This window comes from Salvelinus fontinalis, unplaced genomic scaffold, assembly GCF_029448725.1.
Source record: "Salvelinus fontinalis isolate EN_2023a unplaced genomic scaffold, ASM2944872v1 scaffold_0579, whole genome shotgun sequence".
Classification (NCBI taxonomy): Eukaryota; Metazoa; Chordata; class Actinopteri; order Salmoniformes; family Salmonidae; genus Salvelinus; species Salvelinus fontinalis.
In genome coordinates this window covers 94170-107711 of record NW_026600788.1, presented here as the reverse complement: position 1 = coordinate 107711, position 13542 = coordinate 94170, and the positions used below count along the sequence as shown (strand labels likewise).

The 13542-nt window shown below is 42.4% G+C and overlaps 1 protein-coding gene across 3 annotated transcripts in view; it reads right to left on the bottom strand.

The window, feature by feature from the left end:
• Positions 1-18: 18 nt before the first annotated feature.
• inpp4b (inositol polyphosphate-4-phosphatase type II B) overlaps positions 19-13542 on the bottom strand; it is a gene marked incomplete at its 5' end in the record, with an annotated part of 98500 nt that continues 84976 nt past the window's right edge. Inside the window, 2 exon segments of one of the 3 annotated variants that reach the window (XM_055914463.1) lie at positions 1073-1183; positions 12349-12481. In XM_055914463.1, the coding sequence (XP_055770438.1) occupies positions 1166-1183; positions 12349-12481 (151 nt within the window). 3 annotated transcript variants of the gene reach the window in all.

The window sequence follows — 13542 nt, the reverse complement described above, 5'->3', positions numbered from 1 at the left end:
TGAACACAGATATTAACATCCATCCCAAGTAATTTAATCAAATGGATTTGAATTAAATAAACAGGAATGCAACACATTGCAAAGTGCAAACAAAGATATTTAACATACAGGAAGAGCCTTGGATGCTTTTGAATCCAAGACAGTGACCCCGAATAAAGCATAAAAGCGGATTAAAAAAGGATATAAAAATAAATATTATGATACAAAGGGGTTATGGTTTGGTTTTCAATTGACTGATTGTGGAGGGAAAATAAAGGAAAACAATATTTTTAAACAAAAGTAAAGTTATATACAGCATGTGATATGGCAGTAATTCAACATATTTTGTGAGACATTACGATTGAGTTTATTATTGTACCAAAAAATATGAGGTGGTCGTAAAAGCAACCATGATTGAGAGAACATATTCATGGAATTAAATTGTATTTACAGTAAGCTCTCTCAGGCTCCTTAAGGGACAGACAGCCTTCTACAAAAGAGACCCGTGTGAACATGAACAACAAGCTAAACGGGAAAGTCTGTTCAGCTTTTTCTCAAACTTATAGAACCTTCTCAAGGCTTCCTTCAAGCCATGTTGTCTGACGCAAATTAGTTACTGTGTTTACTTGTTCCAATGTGACTAACCTTTAAGGCATTTCAGAAACAGAGCATGAGAAAGTATGCTCAATTGGCAAGCAACACGCTTCGCAGATCTTACAAACGATGACTCAACGATTAAGAAAATGACAAAGAAACGCCTGAACAAGAAATACGGACAAACTTAACTCGTACAAAACAGTGTGTCCCAGCAACATTGCATAACATGGCCAATATCAGAAACACCTAAACCTTGTATTTATTTGTTACATCTGGACCTGCAGTGCATGGCTACATTTCTATTGCTACTATATTCACTGCTTGGATTAGATTACGTTGGGAATCATTTGGTTTGTTTTTACACCGGCTGTGTCCTGATTCCCAACACTTCTCCCAAAGTGTGCACATGCACACTCCCTGTGGAGGGTGGAGAATCAGGACGTAGCTGTCTTCGTTCCTATATATAGGTTGGGTTCAGGAGTCAACCTTCCCATAGGTCCCCTCCGGCGGCCGGTAGATCTTGGGGAATGCCATCAGCTGCAGCATGTTGAAGGCATACTTCCGGCATTTAATATTCTTTTGCACATTCTCAATCCGACATCCCTCCCTGGTTTGGTGGCGTGGCCATGATGACAAAAAGGAGGGAAGAAGAATGAAATTAAATTATGAATCATTTTCTCAAAAAGGGGGTCTGTGTTTTAGTATGGAAAACAACAACCAACAACTGAGTAAGAGACGTACAGATGGGAAACAGGTAACAGACAGACAACAGTTAAATATTACCTGTAGGACAGCTAAAGGTAAGTTATTAATAATAAGGGATACATCGAAAAAATCAGACCTCTCTGAAATTAAAATGGATGACCCTAATTTAGTCCAAATATATTTTCACCTGACCCTCCCCTAAACGCTTGACAAAAGTGATCCTCCCTCTATCCAAAATAATAATTAAACAAAGTATAGATGAGAACATGCCTACCTTTCCCCTCACACCTAGGACAGACCAGAGCCTTAGATATACAGACTGACAAACTGTTTTTTACCAGGAGAAAGGCCAGTACATCAGGAGACGTGGAGGAGGACGTAGGAGGGCAACAACCCAGCAGCAGGACCGGTACCTCCGCCTTAGTGCAAGGAGGTGCACTGCCAGAGCCCTGCAAAATGACCTCCAGCAGGCCACAAATGTGCATGTGTCTGCTCAAACGGTCAGAAACAGACTCCATGAGGGTGGTATGAGGGCCCGACGTCCACAGGTGGGGGTTGTGCTTATAGCCCAACACCGTGCAGGACATTTGGCATTTGCCAGAGAACACCAAGATTGGCAAATTCGCCAATTTTTTTTTTTTTTTTTTTTTGTGCTGGTCCCCCGTGGGAATCGAACCCACAACCCTGGCGTTGCAAGCGCCATGCTCTACCAACTGAGCCACACGGGACTGAGCCTCACTCCAACACTCTGGGATCATTCCTATTCCCTGGGATCACTCCTACACTCTGGGATCACTCCTACATTCTGGGATCACTCCTACATTCTGGGATCACTCCTACAGTTGCTGTTTTAGAGACGGAATAACAGTAGCAGTCTAAACACACTAACAGCAGTCTAACCGCCTAAACACACTAACAGCAGTCTAACCGCCTAAACACACTAACAGCAGTCTAACCCCCTAAACACACTAACAGCAGTGTAAACACACTAACAGCAGTCTAACCGCCTAAACACACTAACAGCAGTCTAACCATCTAAACACACTAACAGCAGTCTAACCGTCTAAACACACTAACAGCAGTCTAAACACACTAACAGCAGTCTAACCGTCTAAACACACTAACAGCAGTCTAACAGTCTAAACACATTAACAGCAGTCTAACCCCCTAAACACACTAACAGCAGTCTGACCATCTAAACACACTAACAGCAGTCTAACCGTCTAAACACACTAACAGCAGTCTAACCCCCTAAACACACTAACAGCAGTCTAACCCCCTAAACACACTAACAGCAGTCTAACCATCTAAACACACTAACAGCAGTCTAACCGTCTAAACACACTAACAGCAGTCTAACCGTCTAAACACACTAACAGCAGTCTAACCCCCTAAACACACTAACAGCAGTCTAACCATCTAAACACACTAACAGCAGTCTAACCATCTAAACACACTAACAGCAGTCTAACCGCCTAAACACACTAACAGCAGTCTAACCGTCTAAACACACTAACAGCAGTCTAACCATCTAAACACACTAACAGCAGTCTAACCCCCTAAACACACTAACAGCAGTCTAACCATCTAAACACACTAACAGCAGTCTAACCCCCTAAACACACTAACAGCAGTCTAACCATCTAAACACACTAACAGCAGTCTAACCGTCTAAACACACTAACAGCAGTCTAACCGTCTAAACACACTAACAGCAGTCTAACCGTCTAAACACACTAACAGCAGTCTAACCATCTAAACACACTAACAGCAGTCTAACCATCTAAACACACTAACAGCAGTCTAACCCCCTAAACACACTAACAGCAGTCTAACCGTCTAAACACACTAACAGCAGTCTAACCATCTAAACACACTAACAGCAGTCTAACCATCTAAACACACTAACAGCAGTCTAACCCCCTAAACACACTAACAGCAGTCTAACCGTCTAAACACACTAACAGCAGTCTAACCGTCTAAACACACTAACAGCAGTCTAACCATCTAAACACACTAACAGCAGTCTAACCATCTAAACACACTAACAGCAGTCTAACCCCCTAAACACACTAACAGCAGTCTAACCGTCTAAACACACTAACAGCAGTCTAACCCCCTAAACACACTAACAGCAGTCTAACCGCCTAAACACACTAACAGCAGTCTAACCCCCTAAACACACTAACAGCAGTGTAAACACACTAACAGCAGTCTAACCGCCTAAACACACTAACAGCAGTCTAACCATCTAAACACACTAACAGCAGTCTAACCGTCTAAACACACTAACAGCAGTCTAACCGTCTAAACACACTAACAGCAGTCTAACAGTCTAAACACATTAACAGCAGTCTAACCCCCTAAACACACTAACAGCAGTCTGACCATCTAAACACACTAACAGCAGTCTAACCGTCTAAACACACTAACAGCAGTCTAACCCCCTAAACACACTAACAGCAGTCTAACCCCCTAAACACACTAACAGCAGTCTGACCATCTAAACACACTAACAGCAGTCTAACCGTCTAAACACACTAACAGCAGTCTAACCCCCTAAACACACTAACAGCAGTCTAACCCCCTAAACACACTAACAGCAGTCTAACCATCTAAACACACTAACAGCAGTCTAACCGTCTAAACACACTAACAGCAGTCTAACCGTCTAAACACACTAACAGCAGTCTAACCCCCTAAACACACTAACAGCAGTCTAACCATCTAAACACACTAACAGCAGTCTAACCATCTAAACACACTAACAGCAGTCTAACCGCCTAAACACACTAACAGCAGTCTAACCGTCTAAACACACTAACAGCAGTCTAACCATCTAAACACACTAACAGCAGTCTAACCCCCTAAACACACTAACAGCAGTCTAACCATCTAAACACACTAACAGCAGTCTAACCCCCTAAACACACTAACAGCAGTCTAACCATCTAAACACACTAACAGCAGTCTAACCGTCTAAACACACTAACAGCAGTCTAACCGTCTAAACACACTAACAGCAGTCTAACCATCTAAACACACTAACAGCAGTCTAACCATCTAAACACACTAACAGCAGTCTAACCCCCTAAACACACTAACAGCAGTCTAACCGTCTAAACACACTAACAGCAGTCTAACCATCTAAACACACTAACAGCAGTCTAACCATCTAAACACACTAACAGCAGTCTAACCCCCTAAACACACTAACAGCAGTCTAACCGTCTAAACACACTAACAGCAGTCTAACCGTCTAAACACACTAACAGCAGTCTAACCCCCTAAACACACTAACAGCAGTGTAACCGTCTAAACACACTAACAGCAGTCTAACCCCCTAAACACACTAACAGCAGTCTAACCCCCTAAACACACTAACAGCAGTCTAACCCCCTAAACACACTAACAGCAGTCTAACCCCCTAAACACACTAACAGCAGTCTAAACACACTAACAGCAGTCTAAACACACTAACAGCAGTCTAAACACACTAACAGCAGTCTAACCATCTAAACACACTAACAGCAGTCTAACCATCTAAACACACTAACAGCAGTCTAACCATCTAAACACACTAACAGCAGTCTAACCATCTAAACACACTAACAGCAGTCTAACAGTCTAAACACACTAACAGCAGTCTAACCCCCTAAACACACTAACAGCAGTCTAACCGTCTAAACACACTAACAGCAGTCTAACCGTCTAAACACACTAACAGCAGTCTAACCATCTAAACACACTAACAGCAGTCTAACCATCTAAACACACTAACAGCAGTCTAACCCCCTAAACACACTAACAGCAGTCTAACCATCTAAACACACTAACAGCAGTCTAACCCCCTAAACACACTAACAGCAGTCTAACCCCCTAAACACACTAACAGCAGTCTAACCCCCTAAACACACTAACAGCAGTCTAACCCCCTAAACACACTAACAGCAGTCTAAACACACTAACAGCAGTCTAAACACACTAACAGCAGTCTAAACACACTAACAGCAGTCTAACCATCTAAACACACTAACAGCAGTCTAACCATCTAAACACACTAACAGCAGTCTAACCATCTAAACACACTAACAGCAGTCTAACCATCTAAACACACTAACAGCAGTCTAACCATCTAAACACACTAACAGCAGTCTAACCGCCTAAACACACTAACAGCAGTCTAACAGTCTAAACACACTAACAGCAGTCTAACCGTCTAAACACACTAACAGCAGTCTAACCATCTAAACACACTAACAGCAGTCTAACCCCCTAAACACACTAACAGCAGTCTAACAATCTAAACACACTAACAGCAGTCTAACCATCTAAACACACTAACAGCAGTCTAACCATCTAAACACACTAACAGCAGTCTAACCATCTAAACACACTAACAGCAGTCTAACCCCCTAAACACACTAACAGCAGTCTAACCATCTAAACACACTAACAGCAGTCTAACCATCTAAACACACTAACAGCAGTCTAACCATCTAAACACACTAACAGCAGTCTAACCATCTAAACACACTAACAGCAGTCTAACCATCTAAACACACTAACAGCAGTCTAACCATCTAAACACACTAACAGCAGTCTAACCCCCTAAACACACTAACAGTAGTCTAACCCCCTAAACACACTAACAGCAGTCTAACCATCTAAACACACTAACAGCAGTCTAACCGTCTAAACACACTAACAGCAGTCTAACCGTCTAAACACACTAACAGCAGTCTAACCGTCTAAACACACTAACAGCAGTCTAACCGTCTAAACACACTAACAGCAGTCTAACCGTCTAAACACACTAACAGCAGTCTAACCCCCTAAACACACTAACAGCAGTCTAACCATCTAAACACACTAACAGCAGTCTAACCATCTAAACACACTAACAGCAGTCTAACCATCTAAACACACTAACAGCAGTCTAACCATCTAAACACACTAACAGCAGTCTAACCCCCTAAACACACTAACAGCAGTCTAACCCCCTAAACACACTAACAGCAGTCTAACCATCTAAACACACTAACAGCAGTCTAACAGTCTAAACACATTAACAGCAGTCTAACCCCCTAAACACACTAACAGCAGTCTAACCATCTAAACACACTAACAGCAGTCTAACCATCTAAACACACTAACAGCAGTCTAACCGTCTAAACACACTAACAGCAGTCTAACCGTCTAAACACACTAACAGCAGTCTAACCGTCTAAACACACTAACAGCAGTCTAACCGTCTAAACACACTAACAGCAGTCTAACCCCCTAAACACACTAACAGCAGTCTAACCCCCTAAACACACTAACAGCAGTCTAACCACCTAAACACACTAACAGCAGTCTAACCGCCTAAACACACTAACAGCAGTCTAACCATCTAAACACACTAACAGCAGTCTAACCGTCTAAACACACTAACAGCAGTCTAACAGTCTAAACACATTAACAGCAGTCTAACCCCCTAAACACACTAACAGCAGTCTGACCATCTAAACACACTAACAGCAGTCTAACCGTCTAAACACACTAACAGCAGTCTAACCCCCTAAACACACTAACAGCAGTCTAACCCCCTAAACACACTAACAGCAGTCTAACCATCTAAACACACTAACAGCAGTCTAACCGTCTAAACACACTAACAGCAGTCTAACCGTCTAAACACACTAACAGCAGTCTAACCCCCTAAACACACTAACAGCAGTCTAACCATCTAAACACACTAACAGCAGTCTAACCATCTAAACACACTAACAGCAGTCTAACCGCCTAAACACACTAACAGCAGTCTAACCGTCTAAACACACTAACAGCAGTCTAACCATGTAAACACACTAACAGCAGTCTAACCCCCTAAACACACTAACAGCAGTCTAACCATCTAAACACACTAACAGCAGTCTAACCCCCTAAACACACTAACAGCAGTCTAACCATCTAAACACACTAACAGCAGTCTAACCATCTAAACACACTAACAGCAGTCTAACCGTCTAAACACACTAACAGCAGTCTAACCGTCTAAACACACTAACAGCAGTCTAACCGTCTAAACACACTAACAGCAGTCTAACCGTCTAAACACACTAACAGCAGTCTAACCATCTAAACACACTAACAGCAGTCTAACCATCTAAACACACTAACAGCAGTCTAACCATCTAAACACACTAACAGCAGTCTAACCCCCTAAACACACTAACAGCAGTCTAACCGTCTAAACACACTAACAGCAGTCTAACCATCTAAACACACTAACAGCAGTCTAACCATCTAAACACACTAACAGCAGTCTAACCCCCTAAACACACTAACAGCAGTCTAACCGTCTAAACACACTAACAGCAGTCTAACCGTCTAAACACACTAACAGCAGTCTAACCATCTAAACACACTAACAGCAGTCTAACCATCTAAACACACTAACAGCAGTCTAACCCCCTAAACACACTAACAGCAGTCTAACCGTCTAAACACACTAACAGCAGTCTAACCCCCTAAACACACTAACAGCAGTCTAACCCCCTAAACACACTAACAGCAGCCTAACCCCCTAAACACACTAACAGCAGTCTAAACACACTAACAGCAGTCTAAACACACTAACAGCAGTCTAAACACACTAACAGCAGTCTAAACACACTAACAGCAGTCTAACCATCTAAACACACTAACAGCAGTCTAACCATCTAAACACACTAACAGCAGTCTAACCATCTAAACACACTAACAGCAGTCTAACCATCTAAACACACTAACAGCAGTCTAACCATCTAAACACACTAACAGCAGTCTAACCATCTAAACACACTAACAGCAGTCTAACCGCCTAAACACACTAACAGCAGTCTAACAGTCTAAACACACTAACAGCAGTCTAACCGTCTAAACACACTAACAGCAGTCTAACCGTCTAAACACACTAACAGCAGTCTAACCGCCTAAACACACTAACAGCAGTCTAACCATCTAAACACACTAACAGCAGTCTAACCGTCTAAACACACTAACAGCAGTCTAACCATCTAAACACACTAACAGCAGTCTAACCCCCTAAACACACTAACAGCAGCCTAACCCCCTAAACACACTAACAGCAGCCTAACCCCCTAAACACACTAACAGCAGTCTAACCCCCTAAACACACTAACAGCAGCCTAACCCCCTAAACACACTAACAGCAGCCTAACCCCCTAAACACACTAACAGCAGCCTAACCCCCTAAACACACTAACAGCAGCCTAACCCCCTAAACACACTAACAGCGGTCTAACCGTCTAAACACACTAACAGCAGTCTAACCATCTAAACACACTAACAGCAGTCTAACCCCCTAAACACACTAACAGCAGTCTAACCATCTAAACACACTAACAGCAGTCTAACCATCTAAACACACTAACAGCAGTCTAACCATCTAAACACACTAACAGCAGTCTAACCATCTAAACACACTAACAGCAGTCTAACCATCTAAACACACTAACAGCAGTCTAACCATCTAAACACACTAACAGCAGTCTAACCCCCTAAACACACTAACAGTAGTCTAACCCCCTAAACACACTAACAGCAGTCTAACCATCTAAACACACTAACAGCAGTCTAACCATCTAAACACACTAACAGCAGTCTAACCGTCTAAACACACTAACAGCAGTCTAACCGTCTAAACACACTAACAGCAGTCTAACCGTCTAAACACACTAACAGCAGTCTAACCATCTAAACACACTAACAGCAGTCTAACCCCCTAAACACACTAACAGCAGTCTAACCATCTAAACACACTAACAGCAGTCTAACCATCTAAACACACTAACAGCAGTCTAACCATCTAAACACACTAACAGCAGTCTAACCATCTAAACACACTAACAGCAGTCTAACCGTCTAAACACACTAACAGCAGTCTAACCATCTAAACACACTAACAGCAGTCTAACAGTCTAAACACATTAACAGCAGTCTAACCCCCTAAACACACTAACAGCAGTCTAACCATCTAAACACACTAACAGCAGTCTAACCATCTAAACACACTAACAGCAGTCTAACCGTCTAAACACACTAACAGCAGTCTAACCGTCTAAACACACTAACAGCAGTCTAACCATCTAAACACACTAACAGCAGTCTAACCACCTAAACACACTAACAGCAGTCTAACCATCTAAACACACTAACAGCAGTCTAACCGTCTAAACACACTAACAGCAGTCTAACCATCTAAACACACTAACAGCAGTCTAACCATCTAAACACACTAACAGCAGTCTAAACACACTAACAGCAGTCTAACCCCCTAAACACACTAACAGCAGTCTAACCATCTAAACACACTAACAGCAGTCTAACCGTCTAAACACACTAACAGCAGTCTAACCATCTAAACACATTAACAGCAGTCTAACCATCTAAACACACTAACAGCAGTCTAACAGTCTAAACACACTAACAGCAGTCTAACCATCTAAACACACTAACAGCAGTCTAACCGCCTAAACACACTAACAGCAGTCTAAACACACTAACAGCAGTCTAACCATCTAAACACACTAACAGCAGTCTAACCATCTAAACACACTAACAGCAGTCTAACCATCTAAACGCACTAACAGCAGTCTAACCGTCTAAACACACTAACAGCAGTCTAACCATCTAAACACACTAACAGCAGTCTAACCGCCTAAACACACTAACAGCAGTCTAACCATCTAAACACACTAACAGCAGTCTAACAGTCTAAACACACTAACAGCAGTCTAACCGCCTAAACACACTAACAGCAGTCTAACCATCTAAACACACTAACAGCAGTCTAACCATCTAAACACACTAACAGCAGTCTAACCGCCTAAACACACTAACAGCAGTCTAACCATCTAAACACACTAACAGCAGTCTAACCGCCTAAACACACTAACAGCAGTCTAACCGCCTAAACACACTAACAGCAGTCTAACCGTCTAAACACACTAACAGCAGTCTAAACACACTTACAGCAGTCTAACAGTCTAAACACACTAACAGCAGTCTAACAGTCTAAACACACTAACAGCAGTCTAACAGTCTAAACACACTAACAGCAGTCTAACAGTCTAAACACACTTACAGCAGTCTAACAGTCTAAACACACTAACAGCAGTCTAACAGTCTAAACACACTAACAGCAGTCTAACCCCCTAAACACACTAACAGCAGTCTAACCGTCTAAACACACTAACAGCAGTCTAACCGTCTAAACACACTAACAGCAGTCTAACCCCCTAAACACACTAACAGCAGTCTAACCGTCTAAACACACTAACAGCAGTCTAACCATCTAAACACACTAACAGCAGTCTAACCGTCTAAACACACTAACAGCAGTCTAACCGCCTAAACACACTAACAGCAGTCTAACCCCCTAAACACACTAACAGCAGTCTAACCATCTAAACACACTAACAGCAGTCTAACCCCCTAAACACACTAACAGCAGTCTAACCCCCTAAACACACTAACAGCAGTCTAACCCCCTAAACACACTAACAGCAGTCTAACCATCTAAACACACTAACAGCAGTCTAACCGCCTAAACACACTAACAGCAGTCTAACCCCCTAAACACACTAACAGCAGTCTAACAGTCTAAACACACTAACAGCAGTCTAACAGTCTAAACACACTAACAGCAGTCTAACAGTCTAAACACACTAACAGCAGTCTAACCATCTAAACACACTAACAGCAGTCTAACCATCTAAACACACTAACAGCAGTCTAACCCCCTAAACACACTAACAGTAGTCTAACCCCCTAAACACACTAACAGCAGTCTAACCATCTAAACACACTAACAGCAGTCTAACCGTCTAAACACACTAACAGCAGTCTAACAGTCTAAACACACTAACAGCAGTCTAACCATCTAAACACACTAACAGCAGTCTAACCATCTAAACACACTAACAGCAGTCTAACCCCCTAAACACACTAACAGCAGTCTAACCGTCTAAACACACTAACAGCAGTCTAACCATCTAAACACACTAACAGCAGTCTAACCGTCTAAACACACTAACAGCAGTCTAACCATCTAAACACACTAACAGCAGTCTAACCCCCTAAACACACTAACAGCAGTCTAACCATCTAAACACACTAACAGCAGTCTAACCGTCTAAACACACTAACAGCAGTCTAATGGAGGGAGAGAAAGTGTCTTGGAGCATATCACTACTGATTTATACGGCTCTATTTTTTCCCCTGCTCATCAGAATCCTACTATGCTCTACTTTAGAGTAGAGGGGGAGATAGTTGGAGTGGGGGTTCCACGTCCACTATTCCAGAGGACATAGGAATCATTGAAGAGATGTAGTACATTACTAAATGTAGAATCTTAGTAAATAAATCACAGTCTCTATGAAGAGGAGGGTCCCTCAACTGACAGGGGTCAACTGGAGGTTATGATAAGAAGGTGCCCTCAAGCTGCTTGGAGTTTACACTGGAGTGTGTAACAGTGTGATTGGCTTCAGTTACGCTGTTAGCACTTTGGTATCTGTGCCAGAGCAGCCAACCAGAACGCAATGCTAGCTCTCAGAACGTTAGCTCTCTGTCATTGACATGAAGAGATAACTGTTTATCTCCAGTCCTTCTGATAGTATTATATGGCCAATGCTTTAGGTACGGGAGAAAAAACCCTCCAAGGTTCAACAGTATGTTATCTGTGAAAATAGAGAAGGCTAATATGTCTTAGCGGAGAGAATTTATCTTCTTAATCCCTTACATTCTAAATCGATTCCATCCAATCCTCAAGCCTGCTAGTCGGATTAACAGTCGAAAGCTTGTGTTTGATTGTACAAATTAAATTATGTATCCACTCAATTACCCTTTCAAAGCAAAATCAATGAAATCACACAAATTCCAGACTCCCTCCCTCCCAGAAAACAAGCTGCACAGACAGAAATCACCATCCGACGCACACAAGGTTAGTACATGGCATCGTCAGCAACTTTATTGATATTTTGCAAGCAGAAAAACAAGACTTAAAATTAACCACACGACCAGCAGGTGTGAGCTGACGAGCAGTAGGGCGATGGGGTAGAAGTGTCGCGAGGCCGGCTTGTTCTCCGCTACAGAGCACGCCGCCTCGGGGTCCGAATCCCACTGACACACTACTTCTCCCTGGGTGAGCCGACTGCAGGGCGAGGGGCGAGGTGGAGGTGGTGAGACAGAGAATAGACAGAAAGAACCGGTGGGTTAGTAAAGGAGAGACCCCTGACATGGGCCAAAGACAACCAGCAAGCACAGACGCATGCACGGACGGATGAATGGATGAATGGGTAAATGGAAAGATGAATGGATGAATGGATGAATGGATGAATGGGTAAATGGAAAGATGAATGGAAGAGTGTAAGTCCCACATGAAGAGAGGAGTTGAAGTATGAAGGGGGCGAGTAGAGGCGGGGGCGAGTAGAGGCAGGCACGATCATTTATGTGGATCTCTCCTCTTTCAATTATTTACTTAAATTGTTTTGACAAAGCTTAGGATGCGTTCTGTTGCACCTGTTGATTTCATGTAGCCAACAGAAAGGGACATTTAAAGATCTCAACACAAAACTTCAGGAAATGTGATAAGCCTTACCCCCACATATCCAGAACAAGCCATAGTGAAACCAGACCGTTGTGCAGTTAGACTGAACCCAAGTGTACATTCTATGTCAATATTTAAACAAGACATACATGTTGGATAAGATAAGGGAACAGTGGCAGTAAATGTATTGACAGAGAGATAGTCAAGCAAGCTTCATGAACATTTTATTCTATTTATTTAACTAGACAAGTCAGTTAAGAACAAATTCTTATTTACAATGACAGCCTAGGACAGTGGGTTAAGTGCCTGGTTCAGGGGCAGAACAACAGATTTTTACCTTGTCAGCTCGGGGAGTTGATCTAGTAACCTCTCGGTTGCTGGCCCAACACTCTAACCACTAGGCTACCTGCCGCCCAACATGAAAAGACTGGCTGTTGGCCAAAATCCTCGGGACCAAAATCAAACACTTGGACAATGTGTTACTTATCACTTACCATTGTACTTTATGTTAAAGTAACTGTCCAGTGTGTCCAGATTTCTATGAACTAAGATCTACACTGAGTGTACAAAACATTAGGAACACCTGCTTGTTCCATGACATAGACTGACCAGGTGAATCCAGGTGAAAGCTATGATCCCTTATTGATGTCACTTGTTAAATCCAC